The 13,419-nt window shown below is 50.2% G+C and overlaps 1 protein-coding gene across 2 annotated transcripts; it reads right to left on the reverse strand.

The window, feature by feature from the left end:
• Positions 1 to 1,399: 1,399 nt before the first annotated feature.
• On the reverse strand, positions 1,400 to 7,689 carry Znf213 (zinc finger protein 213). 2 transcript variants are annotated; one of them, XM_048332860.1, is made up of 6 exons: positions 7,422 to 7,689; positions 5,617 to 6,114; positions 4,917 to 5,037; positions 4,676 to 4,731; positions 4,389 to 4,512; positions 1,400 to 2,828 (listed from the first exon to the last, which is right to left on the reverse strand). In XM_048332860.1, exons 2-6 carry the CDS (start codon positions 6,016 to 6,018, stop codon positions 2,182 to 2,184), a joined length of 1,350 nt encoding a protein of 449 aa, XP_048188817.1. In that variant the 5' UTR covers positions 6,019 to 6,114; positions 7,422 to 7,689; the 3' UTR covers positions 1,400 to 2,181. The 2 variants fall into 2 exon arrangements, with proteins under 2 accessions (XP_048188817.1, XP_048188818.1); XM_048332861.1 differs by having other exon boundaries at positions 7,124 to 7,689.
• Positions 7,690 to 13,419: the final 5,730 nt, after the last annotated feature.

Raw genomic sequence — 13,419 nt, forward strand, 5'->3', positions numbered from 1 at the left:
GCTTGTCTTAGGAGGTACCAGCACCAGAGGACAAAGAGATGGAGAAGGGACTGAGGGATGAGAGCTCACCTGCACCAGGACCTCTTTTTTCTTAAGGTTCTCAAAGCCCAGAGCCCGGAGCACGCTGTCCAGAGCAGCCATGGGAGCAGTGGGCACCCCAGGGCTGCTAAGTGTCAGGGCTGCCCTCAGACCCTGCATGCTGTACTTCCCCTGGCAAAGGAAGGTCAGAGCTGGCCTGAACTGGGGTTCACCTGAATGTGGGGAAGAGGCTGGGCCAGGTGGGACCTCCCATTACCTTTCTCCCCAGGCTGTCCTGAGCATCTGACAACTGCGCAGCCACCTGCAGGGTTCCAGCCACCAGGCAGGACATGGGGGCCAAGCATGGAGTTAACCTCCCGGCTTGTCTTGGAGCAGACACCCTGGGACCTGACACTTGCCCTCTCCACAAGCTGCCTCCTATCAGCTATTTATGATCTGAGCTGAACTCTGTCCCCTGGAGTCCTGGGTTCTGTCCGCCTTCCAGCCCCGGACACGTCTCTGCCTTTACCCAATGACTTTCTTGCTGGCTGTGATGTGCCCCCACCTGAACCCAGAACCTGCACCCAGTCCTATTCTTAGCTCTTGGTGCATGCTCCAATCTGATCATGTTACACTTGAATGGCTCCCTTTAGAGGCAGCCACTAGAATCAAAAACATCCCCCCTCCACTCCTTCCTCCCGATGTGTGTACCTGCACACATGAGCACACACCAGCACGAAGCCCACAGAGGCAGACATTTTGGACTGGAATCAGCCAGGCCTGCAACTTGACCTTAGGAAGAGGGAGCTGTTGTGACCACAGGATGGTGTGTGAGGTTTCAGTTGGTGAGAAAGGGCCCTGGGGCAGAGACTGGCACACACAGGCCAGTGATACAGGAACACCACGTCTACACCCGTCCCCAGCTCTCCTCAGGAGAGCTGACCCTCAGCGAGGGAGGAAGGAGATGCTCCAGTGACCACCAGCTTCCCAGGCACTGACAGCTCTGCCCCCAGGAATAGTGGGGTGGGAGGCCAGATGCGGAGCTGCTGGCTGGGGAGCAAGGGCAGAGCTCATTTTCACCAGTCTCTCCTCTAAGAGCCCTGAGCACAGGGTGGCTTAGGAGCTTGAGTGTCACACCACACAGCCCAATCACCAGTGGGGAGAGGAGGGCCTGGCATGACCCCCCCCCAGGCCTGCTCTGCTCCCCACTCTGTCCAGACCATAGTTGGCACTGGTAGACAAATGAGGAGTCTCAGGATTCATGGCTTTCCACAGAGACCCAGCCACGTGCCAGCCTGAGAAGTGGCTCTACCTAGTGAACTGCCAGGAGACCTCAGAACAGACCCCCCCACCCCCACACATACACCTAAAGAATGGACCACCTGGAGCGACATTCCCACGTTTATTTAAACACTGCTGGACTGAGCTTCTGTGCTGGCCTGGTCTCGGAGCTCTGTACAAGATACAGGCCAGAATGCAGTGCTTGAGGACTCAGCATCCACGTGCTGATCTAGTAGTAGTGTCAGCATCAGCCAGCGCGGCTGGGCTACACCCCTGCAGGAGTTGCTAGATCTCCAGGGTTGGCCTCCTGTCACCACAGCCAGCTCTACCATTCTAAACTGGCAGGTGGGGGGTTCAGGGCTCAGAACAGACAGCTTCCTGAGGATGATGGACTGTTCATGGCCTAGAAGAGGGAGAGGGGAGAGGGGAGGCCAGGTAGCCCCCACCATCACACCTGGGACCCAGATTCTCACGTCGAAGGGGTTGAGGCCAGTCCTCCTCCCTCACTGGCAGGCACAGGCTGGCAGGGCAGAGGGCCTGGGCCAGGAACCCACCTGGGAAGGCAATGAACAAAGCCTCCAGTCAGGCAAGGTGGAGGGGTGCCTGGAAGAACCTCTGGGTCCTGCCTCTGTCCTCTCACCCATGCAGCAGGAAAGTGCTTGAGGACCCCAGAAACTAGGAAGGGAGAAACACTTTGAGCAGAAAGGGAAAAAGCACCATGGCAGGTGGGAACCTGCGCCTCTGATCCTGGGGGTGGGAAGGTGAGCTCTGGGTGAGGAAATGGCACAGGCTTCCAGGAAATGGACAAAGACAGGCGGAGAACTCCCTGGAAAGCAGCTGTTGCCGGAATCACAGCGAGGTGCCGGTTACCCCAAGGGCAGGTCACCCCACAGGCTGGGCCATCTTGGCATGGAGGCTCTGGTGGGCGATGAGGTGGGCGCGTTGCTTGAAGCTCTTGTCACACTCGCCGCAGCCAAAGGGCCGCTCACCGGTGTGCACCCGCCGGTGGTCCAGCAGGTAGGAGCGCAGTGAAAAGCTCTTGCCGCAGTCGCTGCAGCCAAAGGGCTTCTCACCGGTGTGGATGCGCTGGTGGTCGGCCAGGTAGGCGCTGCGGCTGAAGCTCTTGCCGCACTGGGCGCAGGAGAAGGGCTTCTGGCCCGTGTGCACGCCCTGGTGGCGCACCAGGTCGGACGAGCTGCGGAAGCTCTTGTCACACGCGGGACACTTGTGTGGCTTCTCGCCGGTGTGCGTGCGCTGATGCCGGGCCAGGTCTGAGCCCCAGCGGAAGCGCTTCCCGCACTGCGCGCAGCTGTGCGGTTTCTCGGCTGCCAGGTCCCGGAACTGGCGCCTGCGGGCGGGCGGCCTGCCCAGGGCTGCGCCGGGCCCGTTCTCCCGCTCCCAGGTCTCTGCCTCCTCCGGGCTCCAGGACACTGCCAGTTCCCCGCCTGCTTCTCCACCTGCTGGGGCGGGCGGGGCCATCGCCACCTCTTCGAGCCCCGTCTTCACATTTGGGCGTTTGAGCCCCAAATCTGCAAGGGGCAAGGGGAACCTCCTCAGTCCCCCATGGTTCTGGGGTCACAGCAGAGGGTGGTTAGAAACTTGGGAAACTTCCCTGGCCGTGAAGGTAGGGCTACCCTCTTCGCCCCCTCAAGCCAAGCCTGGTTCCCCCATCTATAAAAGGGGGGTAGAGATGAAAAGCAGGTGGGGGAGCAGCTCCAGTAAACCTTGGGGAGTCCAGCTGTCCCTGCCCGCAGAGGCGCCTGCCTGCTAAGTATGATCACGGCCACTTCCCCAGCCCATCTGGCAGGGCTGTAAACTGACCTAACTCTCACTGGCCAACACAGAGCCACCAGGATGTCCTGCATGCACCCCACAACACAAGTTCCAGCTCTCCAACTTAACACACAGCCCGGGCTCTTACCCTGGCTGCTTATGGAGGTGGCTGCCATCTCCTGCTCAGCATCATCACTTCCCTCAGACTCTGGTAAAGCCCAAGATCCTCAAATACCAAGAAGTTCATTCGCCACCAGCCAGACCCATATGTCAGATTAAGGGTAACTGGCAGGAACCCAGAGGCGCTGACAGCTGCCAGTGGAGAAGGTTCAAGGGCCAGGTCTTGATGCCCAACATTGGTTATGGGAACAACAAGAAAACAAAGCACATGCTGCCCAGTGGCTTCCAGAGGTTCCTGGTCCACAACACCAAGGAGCTGGAAGTGCTGCTCATGTGCAACAAGTCCTACTGTGCTGAGATCACCCCACAATGTTTCCTCCAAGAACTGAAAGGTTATTGTGGAAAGAGCAGCCCAGCTGGTCCTCAGAGTCACCAATCCCAATGCCAGGCTGTGCAGTGAGGAAGATGAAAAGATGGCTCACACACACACCTTTTATTTGTGCTTGAACAAACCACAAAAACTGATTTAAAAGAAAAAAAAATAAAAGAACACACAGCCCTGGATGGAGAGGGAACCCAGCCTGCAGTGACTGGGTAAATTAAGACATCCCAAGCAGGACAGTGGTGGCTCCTGCCCGTAATCCTAGCTACTCAGGGGGCTGAGATCTGAGGATTGTGGTTCAAAGCCAGCTCAGACAGAAAAGTCCCCATGAGACTCTTATCTCCAATTAACCATTCAAAAACCAAAGTGGTGCTGTGGCTCAAAGTGGTAGAGCAGTAGCCTTGAGCAAAAAGAGCTCAGGGATAGCACCCCACAACTACAAAATAACAACAAAACAAAACCATGATCCCAAATACTGCTGAGAATGGGCCTGGCTTAGAGAGGAACCCCAAAAGGTGGGGAGCGGCCAGCTGGCGGGCTGGGTGGTCTCACGACTCCAATGAGTGCCACCTCTATCCCCTAGCTCAAGTCTCCGATGGATGAGAGAGAATACCAGCATGGCCAGGTTGTGAGGACCAAATGCGAACATGCTCTCACAAGATTTGACACAGCTTGGCACTCGTCATATGTTACACACATAGGAACAGGCATCTGACCATCACTGGCCTCTCAGAACCCTGGAAAAGGCCACTTTGGAACTGGCTCAAGGTAGACAGGATTGCCACAGGATGAGAGCCTACCTGGACCCACTTACCCAGAACAGTGTTCCTTGACTTCTCACGCTTTATGTCCCAGAAAAGATCTCTCTGAGATGGGTGCAGGGAGCCCCATTCTTCTTGGGAGAAAAAGAAAGGAATGTCTCCCAAGGCCAAAGGTCCCTGGGATGAGAAGAGAAGATCCAGCTCAGCTGCCCCGCTCAGGCCTCCCGGCAGCCGTGGTCAGCAGAGGACTGGCTGGATGAAAGGCATCTAAAGAAATTAAGGCCCGTTCTATGTAGTCAACCAGATAAAGAGCCTCAAAGGATAGGGATGGCAAACTCACATGGACATTGGTCCTCTCTCTGCCTCTTCCCTCTTTAAGGTGAGTGGGAAGCTGGGCTGAAAGAAAAGAATGGAGCCTCACAGAGGCCTGCCCAGGCCTGGCACTGAGATTCAGAGCTTCCCCTCCACACAGACGTGAATGCACACACACATGCACACACATGAGAGTGTCACAGAGCAGACACACTTTGCCTGCTAGCAAAGGAACCACTCTGCCGTCTCCAAGGCAGGTGCTTACTCACTGTGGCAGCACTGCTCCAGAGTCACAGGTGGCTGGCTCTGCACCCCCACCATCAGGGGGAGCCTCTTAGCCTGGGATCCCTGGACTGCAACTTCAGGCTCCAGGTCCTCTGAGCACACATCCTGTGCAGGAAACACAACATCGTCATCAGCACTGAGACCAGATGCAAGGACCAAGTTCAGTCCCTGGGAAGGAGAACTCCCTTAGGAGGCAGGGGTGTGGTGGGGGTCAATAAGAGCCCTAAGAAAGACCTGAGAATATGACACCATGTCACAAGGCATTAATCACAAGGCAAGAACCAGCCCCCCAAAGGCCAGAATCATAGCACTTAGCAAGGAAGAAATGGGGGACTCTCCTGTCAAGGGCAGAACTCTATACCCACCCCACCCCCTTGGTGTTTTACCTTCTCATACCCCTCTGGCAGTCTCAAGCATATCACTGTATCCCCAAGGCCTGGCCTAGAGCAGAACATGAATAAACATTTGCAGAATGTTGGTGGAGCTAAAAATCCCCTTTGTGGAACCACTTTTACCCCATGAGCCACCCGAAAGAAACTACATTTATGTTGAACTAAACTTTCACAGTGCTTTGTGCATACTCCCTCAGGCTGTGTGTTGCCCTGGTCCTTCGAGCCTCCTGCAGACATCGCTCTCCAACCCAGGTTCCATCAAGATGCTGCCAGCTGTGAAGGGACCGCTCACCTGCGGCCAGGCTTTCGAAGGCTGCTTCTGTAGGTCCTCCACCAAGGCAACAGCTTCCTCGCCACTGCCTGGGTGCTGTCCTTGCATCTGAGCCTGGATCTCCCTGGGCAGAACTGTTAGGAATTGCTCCAGAACCAGCAGCTCCAGGATCTGCTCCTTGGAGTGCAGCTCAGGCCGCAGCCAGCGGCAGCACAGCTCCCAGAGCTGGCTGAAGGCCTCGTGTGGCCTTCCCACATCCTCATAGCAGAACTGGCGAAAGCGCTGGCGGCAGGCCTCCAAATCCCTGCTGTCCTCTTCTGGATGAGCAGATTCCTGCTCCCAGGAGGAATCTTCTACCTTCACGATCAGAAGTCCTTCTCCCTCCCCAGAGGCCTGGTCCTGGGACCCCTGGAGGGATGCCATTCCCCTGGCCTAAGGCTCAGGGCTGGCTGGCCTCAGCCTGGGCTCCAGAGCTGACCCTTTCAGTGGGTGGCCAAGCTGGCATCAGGACATGCACTCCTGGGAAAGAGCAAGACAGCAGTATTTGGGAAGGGCTGGAATACATGAGCAAACTTCTTGTACTTGTCCTTTCATGGCCCTTAAACCTGTTTAGGTTTTATCATAATGCCTGTTCTGTGTGACTGTCTGTCCTGAGAAGAGAGGCCCATGGCAACTCATACCCCCAAGTCTGAAATCCAAAACCTGGGTTTTTTTTTATGACTCTCTGAACCACAAAAACCTAATCTCATTCATTTGGCAGCACTACCAACCTATGCATAATGAGTATATTTAACCTCCATTTAGAGCAATGCAAATGTTCCTATGTTTTAAGGCAAACATATTAATACTTTCTTAGTGACTCTTGAGATATAGTTATGTATTTCTATGTGTGCATTTGTTTATCTGTATTTCAATTAATTTTTGGCAGTATTGACTTGGTTTTGAACTCAGGACCCTTGCACTTATCAGGAAGTAGCTCTATCATTTGAGCCACACCTCAGCCTAAAGATTTTTAATTATTGTGTTTGATTACTGAGGTCCTCAAATGTCTCTGGAAGTGTTGATATACCATATGTTTCTCAAGTTTGAAAACCTCTGAATTCCAAAACACATCTGGCCAGATTTGTGAAATATTGTGTTCTTGTTTCAACAGTAAAAAAATAATATAAATATGAAAATAAGAAACAAGACGTTTAAAGAACACACACAAAAAGAAAGCTTTTCCTACTGCCAATGGGATGGAACTCAGGACTTCAAGCTTGCTATGCTAGGAAGGTGCTCTAACACTTGAGCCGTGCCTTCAGCCCTTTTTTTTTTTTGCCTTATTTTCGAAGTAGGGTCTCTCTCCTTAATGCCCAAACTTTGGTCTTCTTACGTGTACTTTCTCTTGTCAGTGAGCATGACAGACTGACCCAGCCATTAGTTGCAATGGACTTTTCTTAACTTTTCTGTGTAGCTGCCCTCTAATGGTGATCTCCCCAGCATCTCTGCCTCCCAGTCGCAAGGATTAATGGCTTGAACCACCCACCTGACTTCCTGCGCTTTTAATGAAAATGTTATCCATACAGATGATGGGGGGAAAAAAGGGGTGCTTGATGTGTGTTTTCACGTAAATGAGACCCTAATGCACAGACTACTTTGGATTTCGCTTTCTCACGCGCTCCCAAGGTACGGACGTGCCATCAGGGCTGTTTCCAAGTCTTCTCTTCCGCACACTAAGCACTTTATTTGCTCCTCTGGTCTTCACAGGACCCCCGGAAGGTCATGAGAGCCTTCCTCATCCTCCAGTGGCCAAAGACATCCCCTCACAGAGGACCAGGACTCACCAGGATCGCTTTGGCAGGACAGGGCGCTAAGGAACGGGAGCCCCGCGCGGTTCCGGGTAGCCTGGCCCTTGAGGAGCTGAGGGGCGGCGGACCCACAGGGAAGACCGCCCAGGGCCGAGCAGGCAACGGGACCTGGGCGCCTGGGGGCATGAGGGCATCCGCTCCTCTCAGCAGAGAAAGCCTCAGAAGCCCGGCTTCGGCCTCAGGGGGCCGGCCTCGCCCAGGCGGACCCCAGCCTTTGACTTAACCCTCCCGGCTGCCACGCCGGTCCCCGCCCACAGCACACTCCGCCCACCGCCGTCGAAGCGCCGCCACTTCCGTCTCTAGCTCCAGGCAACGGAAGTTCTCGCGGTGGTCGCTGGGAAACGACGCGGCGCATGCTCCATGATAGACATTAGTTGTTTAAAGCGACTGAAGAAGCCTTGCGTACGCTAACGCTGGCCAATGAACGGGGAGAGTCTCTAGTGCTGGCCAATCACCGGGCAGCGACGCAAGGCGCGTCGGTACCCAGGCACCTAGGATGATGGGCGGCACCCTGGGTCTTGAGTTGTTCTGCACTTGGTTTGCTGTGCTTCTCCTTCACGTCCCCGGCCCTCTCCAGTCCCTGAGATCAGCACGCCAGGGCTGGTCAGAGCTGCGGAGGCCACTCCTGGTTCCGCTGGAAGGGATGTCCACTCGGGTGGGCTCTTCTTTATGCCTGCTTCACCGAGTGGGTGGAGGGGCCGAGGGTCTGCAAAGCTGGAGCTGGAGTTCAGGCCTGGGAGACTTTCCAGCCACCCGGGTCTCCCTGTGTTGAATGCATAAAGACAGGCGGTACTGTGTAAAAAAGAAGACATTAACTGAAATACTACAAGTATGACCATCAAGAAATTAGCGCTATTCCAATAAACCTATTAGGAAATGGGCAAAGGAGCTAAAGAGAGACTTCACAAGAGAAGATATAAAAATGGCAAAGAAACACATGAGGAAATGCTCAACATCCCTGGTGGTAAAGGAAATGCAAATAAAAACAACCCTGAGATACCACCTCACCCCAGTTAGAGTGGCCTATACTCTGAACTCAGGCAACAACAAATGCTGGAGTGGGTGCGGGGAAAGAGGAACCCTTCTCCATTGTTGGTGGGAGTGCAAATTAGTACAACCACTTTGGAGAACAGTGTGGAGGTTTCTCAAAAAGCTCAATATAGACCTACCCTATGACCTGGCCATACCACTCCTAGCCATCTATCCTAAACAGCAAACCCCAAGATATCAAAAAGACATTTGTACTTCCATGTTTATCGCGGCACAATTCACAATAGCCAAAATATGGAAACAACCCAGATGCCCCTCCACAGACGAATGGATCCAAAAAATATGGAATGAAATGGAATATGGAATGGAATACACAATGGAATACTACATAGCAATTAGGAATGGTGAAATATTGTTATTCGCAGGGAAATGGTCAGAACTCGAACAAATAATGTTGAGTGAGACAAGCCTAGAACACAGAAAATAAAGGAGCATGATCTCCCTGACATATGACTGTTAACAAAGGGAGATGGAGAGACAGTAGAGACCAAGTCTGTGAATACTGTATACGTTCTAGATACATTGTATATTGTATATATGTCTACCTGACCTAGAGAAGGGATAGAAAAACAGGACGTAAGATATCACAAGAAATGTACACACTGCCCTACTATGTAACTGTACCCTTTTTGCACAACACCTTGTAAAAAAATTGTGTTCAATTAATAAACAAAGAAAGAAAGAAATTAGCACTATTAATATCTTAGTGTGCTCGTACAGTTCTACATCTCTGAGCATATTTCTTATATGGATAGGAATCAGTACCAATGACCTGTTGCTTTGTCAGCAGGTTTAAGTAAAAATTGCCAGTTTTGCCAGCTGCATAGTATTCTGCAGCTTGGAAATTCCATTCCAATACTCTTGGACATTTACATTGTCCCTCTTTTTCTGTATTTGTAACTATCCTTTTACAAGCACCTTTGACTATTAGCTTGGATATTTTATTTCAAGGGAAAACTAGACTTATACTTGGTGTATCACCTTAGGATACGTATTTCCAAACTGTCCTCCAGAGAGCTCCCATTTAAGAATCAAATGTTTACCACCTTCTGTTCTCCAAAATTAGGACATAGGCAGCATCCAGCTGTGGTGGAAGTCAAGCCCATTCAGCTGGGAAACAGCTTGGTTAAGGTCAAGCTCCAAGATAATAGATATTAAAGTTTTAATTCATGGTAGTTACTATTTATAGAGTATTTAAACGCCAGGACTGAGCTGTTCTAAATATTTTGCTCACTCTGTTCAATAGCCTAATTGGGGAGGGGAATTCTGAGGTTGCATATATAGTTTGTGTTTATTTGATATCTAGGGACAGTGGTGCGTGTATTTCCCCCCAGATTGTTATTTCTATTTATACTTTAGTGAATTGACTTATTTCCAAGTTTTTCTGTCTTGGGTTTGAACTCAGAGTTTTGATCTTTTTAGGCAAGTGCTTTACACTTGAATCATACACTCTCAAGCTCAGTGATATTCCTAATGAGATGTTTTACTTTTTTTCTGGTACTGGGAATCAAACCCAAAGCACCAAATGGGCAAGCACTGTACCAATTAGGAGATAAAAATCACACCAACATGGAGAGAGAAATTTTGGCATAAAGAATTATTAAGCCAGGTGCTGGTGACTCACATCTGTAATCCTAGCTATTCAGGAAGCTGAGATCTAAGGATTATGGTTCAAACCCAGCCCAGGCAGGAAAGCCCGGAGTTATCTCCAACTAGCCACCAGAAAACTGGAAGTGGAGCTGTGGCTCAAAGTGGTAGAGTACTAGCCTTGAGCTAAAAAGCTCAGGGACAGTATGCAGTCCCTGATTTCAAGCCCCATGACTGACAAAAAAAAAATTATTAAATAGCAGCTGAACTAGTGATACATGCCTGAAATCACAATTATTAGGGAGGCCAAAGTAGGAGGATCAGACTTTGACATCCCCTGAACAAAAACAGGAGACCTGATCTGATTTAAAAAAAAAAAAAAAAAAACCACAAACTTTACAAGGGAGGAAAGGGGTGTGGGAATGTGGCTCAAGTGGTAGAGATTTTGTCCAGTTCCTGAAAGGCCCTCAATTCAATCCTGAGTACCATTCCCCTAAAAAAGAGAGAATTGTTGAATTGCAAATTTATTTTTAAAAGGGGGGGGGCGCGGTAAGAAAGTTTCAGAATGTTATAGAAGTAGCAACTGCACAGGGAAGCATCTTCTGCCCATAGGTTTCAGGGAGTAAAAAGAAACAACAACACACATACACATCCCTTTTTTTCAATTTAAGGCAGAGATTACGTTCTGGGAGAAGACTAGAGTTTCTGCCAGAATGCAGAGCTGGGATTGGCAGAAACTTTAGGGCAGGCAGGAGGAACTGGACTGCGGAAGTGAATGAGCTCCAGCACGCTGAGTAAGTGCTCTTGGGGAGATCAGACTTTCCACCTCTGGCCTTACAGCAGTTTTTTATCGCCCTCTACTGGCAGAGGCTTAATGTCAGCATTCCAGGACCAACAAATTTCAAGGACTTGCAGAAATCCCTTCAGCCTTCCCTTTGCACTGTAAAGTAATTCTGTCACTACTTCACTGCCTTGGGCAGCGCAGGGAGGTCATGGAGATCCTGGTTTGAACAGCAGGTGTTTGGATAGAGGGCTCCATGCACCAGGTGCTGTAGAAAGTGACCTAGAATCCCCAGGTGGGAAACCACAGAGAAAGTCTCCCCCAAATAGCAGGCAGTAGACAGTATTGGAGATAGCATTTTTCCAACTACATTCTTGGGATGAGAGGTGATCATACTCCATTTTGTTAAAAATGGACTGGGGGTGGAGAGTCCAATAGACCAGTTCTCGGTTCTAAGGAATGTCCTGCATTAAGGAAAGAACTTTTCTAATCCCTAGCCTGAAACCATTGCCTGGGCGACCAGGGGATCTTGAAGCACTGAAGGGGAGCATCCATGAGTGATCTGCTCTCTGCTGGAGCCTCCACACTTCCCTGGAGTGGACCAGTGAACAATCAACCAATCCGGTAGAGTCCTGCAGTGCAGAGACAGTCTCCTCACCCAGTGTCCTGTTCAGCCCAGTGTCCCTCAAAGTCAAGGCAACTGTATTACTCTGTGTCTGTGTGTGTCAGTCCTGGGGCTTGAACTCAGGGCTATGGTGCTTTCCCTTAGCTTTTTTATTCAAAGCTAGTGAGCACTCTACCACATATGCCACACCTCCACTTCCAGCTTTTTGGTGGTTCATTGGAGATGAGTTGCACAGATTTTTCTGCCCAGACTGGCTCTAAACAGTGATCTTCACATCACAGCCTCCTGAGTAGCTAGGATTACAGGCAAGTCACTGGCAACCAGCTTACTTTATTTAAGACAGTGCTGCCTCATAACATCACATATGTATTAGGCAGTAAACATGAGTGCCTAGAGATAAGAGTTTTCACTGTTGACATATTGTCTAATGTTGACATTACATTTAAAGCCCTAGGCGAATTTTCTTTTCTTTTTTTTTTTTTAATAATTTGTTGCTGGTTTCATTTTCTTTTTGTCTTTTTTTTTTTTTTTTGGCCAGTCCTCGGGCTTGAACTCAGGGCCTGAGCACCGTCCCTGGCTTCTTTTTGCTCAAGGCTAGCACTCTGCCACTTGAGCCACAGCACCACCTCTGGCCTTTACTATATACGTGGTGCTGAGGAATCGAACCCAGGGCTTCATGTATAGGAGGCGAGCACTCTTGCCACTAGGCCATATCCCCAGCCCCCCCCCCAGGTGAATTTTCTTGGGTGTAGGCCACATGGCTACTGTATATGTTCTTGGTACATTGGGTATTGTATATACGTCTACCTGACCTAGGGAAGGGAAAGAAAAACAGGGTGTAAGAGATCACAAGAAATGTACACACTTCCCTACTATGTAACTGTACCCTTTTTTCACAACACCTTGCCAAAAAAAATTTGTCTAATTAATAAATAAATTACAAAAAAAAGAAATAAGAGTTTTCCTTATGGATTAAAACAGCCAAACCAGAGTCGACACCAATATCCAGCTCTCTGCTTTGAGCAAATGAATGGACTTTACTCTTAGCCTTAGCTTCCTCATCTGAAAAGCTGAAATACTAAAACCCTCTCAGTCAATATGGAGATCAGAGGTGACTGACCTAAGTGCAAACTTGGCTCCATGCCTGGCAAAGCAGCTGCTCAACAACTGGCAGCTACAGTTACTCTTCTCTCTGCCATCATGGTCTAGCCTCTATATCCTTTAGCGGCTGGAGGCTGCCCTGGCTGGTAGTCATGGCCCATGGGACATGCAAGGTCTCTGTGGCCTTCAGGATGCATAGTTGGTATCACAGCTCAGTTACTTCGCAGCCGGAGCCATAAGTATGAATAATTGGCTAAAGCTTGATTCAGGAAGAAAAAGAAAAAAGAGAGAATGGAAATGGAAACTCAGAGGTTTAAAAATCAACAACAGCAGCAACCAAAAAAAAAAAAACCCCACGAAACAAGGAAGAATAGGGATAAAACAGCCACACAGGAGCAAGTAGGTTAAATAACAAAAGACATACACCTGTATATTTTCAGGAGGGGGGTAGAGGACAGAACTCAAAGAAAAAGGGAGAAAAAGTGCAGCAGTGGAGCTCACTGGACCTGGATGAAAGTGAACTTACAACTTGAGGTTGAAGATGGGAGGGACTGGGAGAGAATGAGGGAATGAATAGATGACACTGTGTGAAAGGAAATGTACTTTTTACCTGACTTATGCAAATGTAACCCCTCTGTACATCACCTCTGTAATGAGAGAGAGAGAGAGACATCCTAGGAGGTGCCTCCGTGGTATAATGCTTGTCTAGCACATGTAGGGTCTGGGTTTCAACCCCCAGCACTAGAAACAAAAGCAAACAACACAATATACACCAAGAAGCCAAGGAGGTGGGTGAACCAGGAGGTAAAGTGGGCCCTGGCGGGCAGGAA

This window comes from Perognathus longimembris, chromosome 23 (genome assembly GCF_023159225.1).
Source record: "Perognathus longimembris pacificus isolate PPM17 chromosome 23, ASM2315922v1, whole genome shotgun sequence".
Lineage (NCBI taxonomy): Eukaryota > Metazoa > Chordata > Mammalia > Rodentia > Heteromyidae > Perognathus > Perognathus longimembris.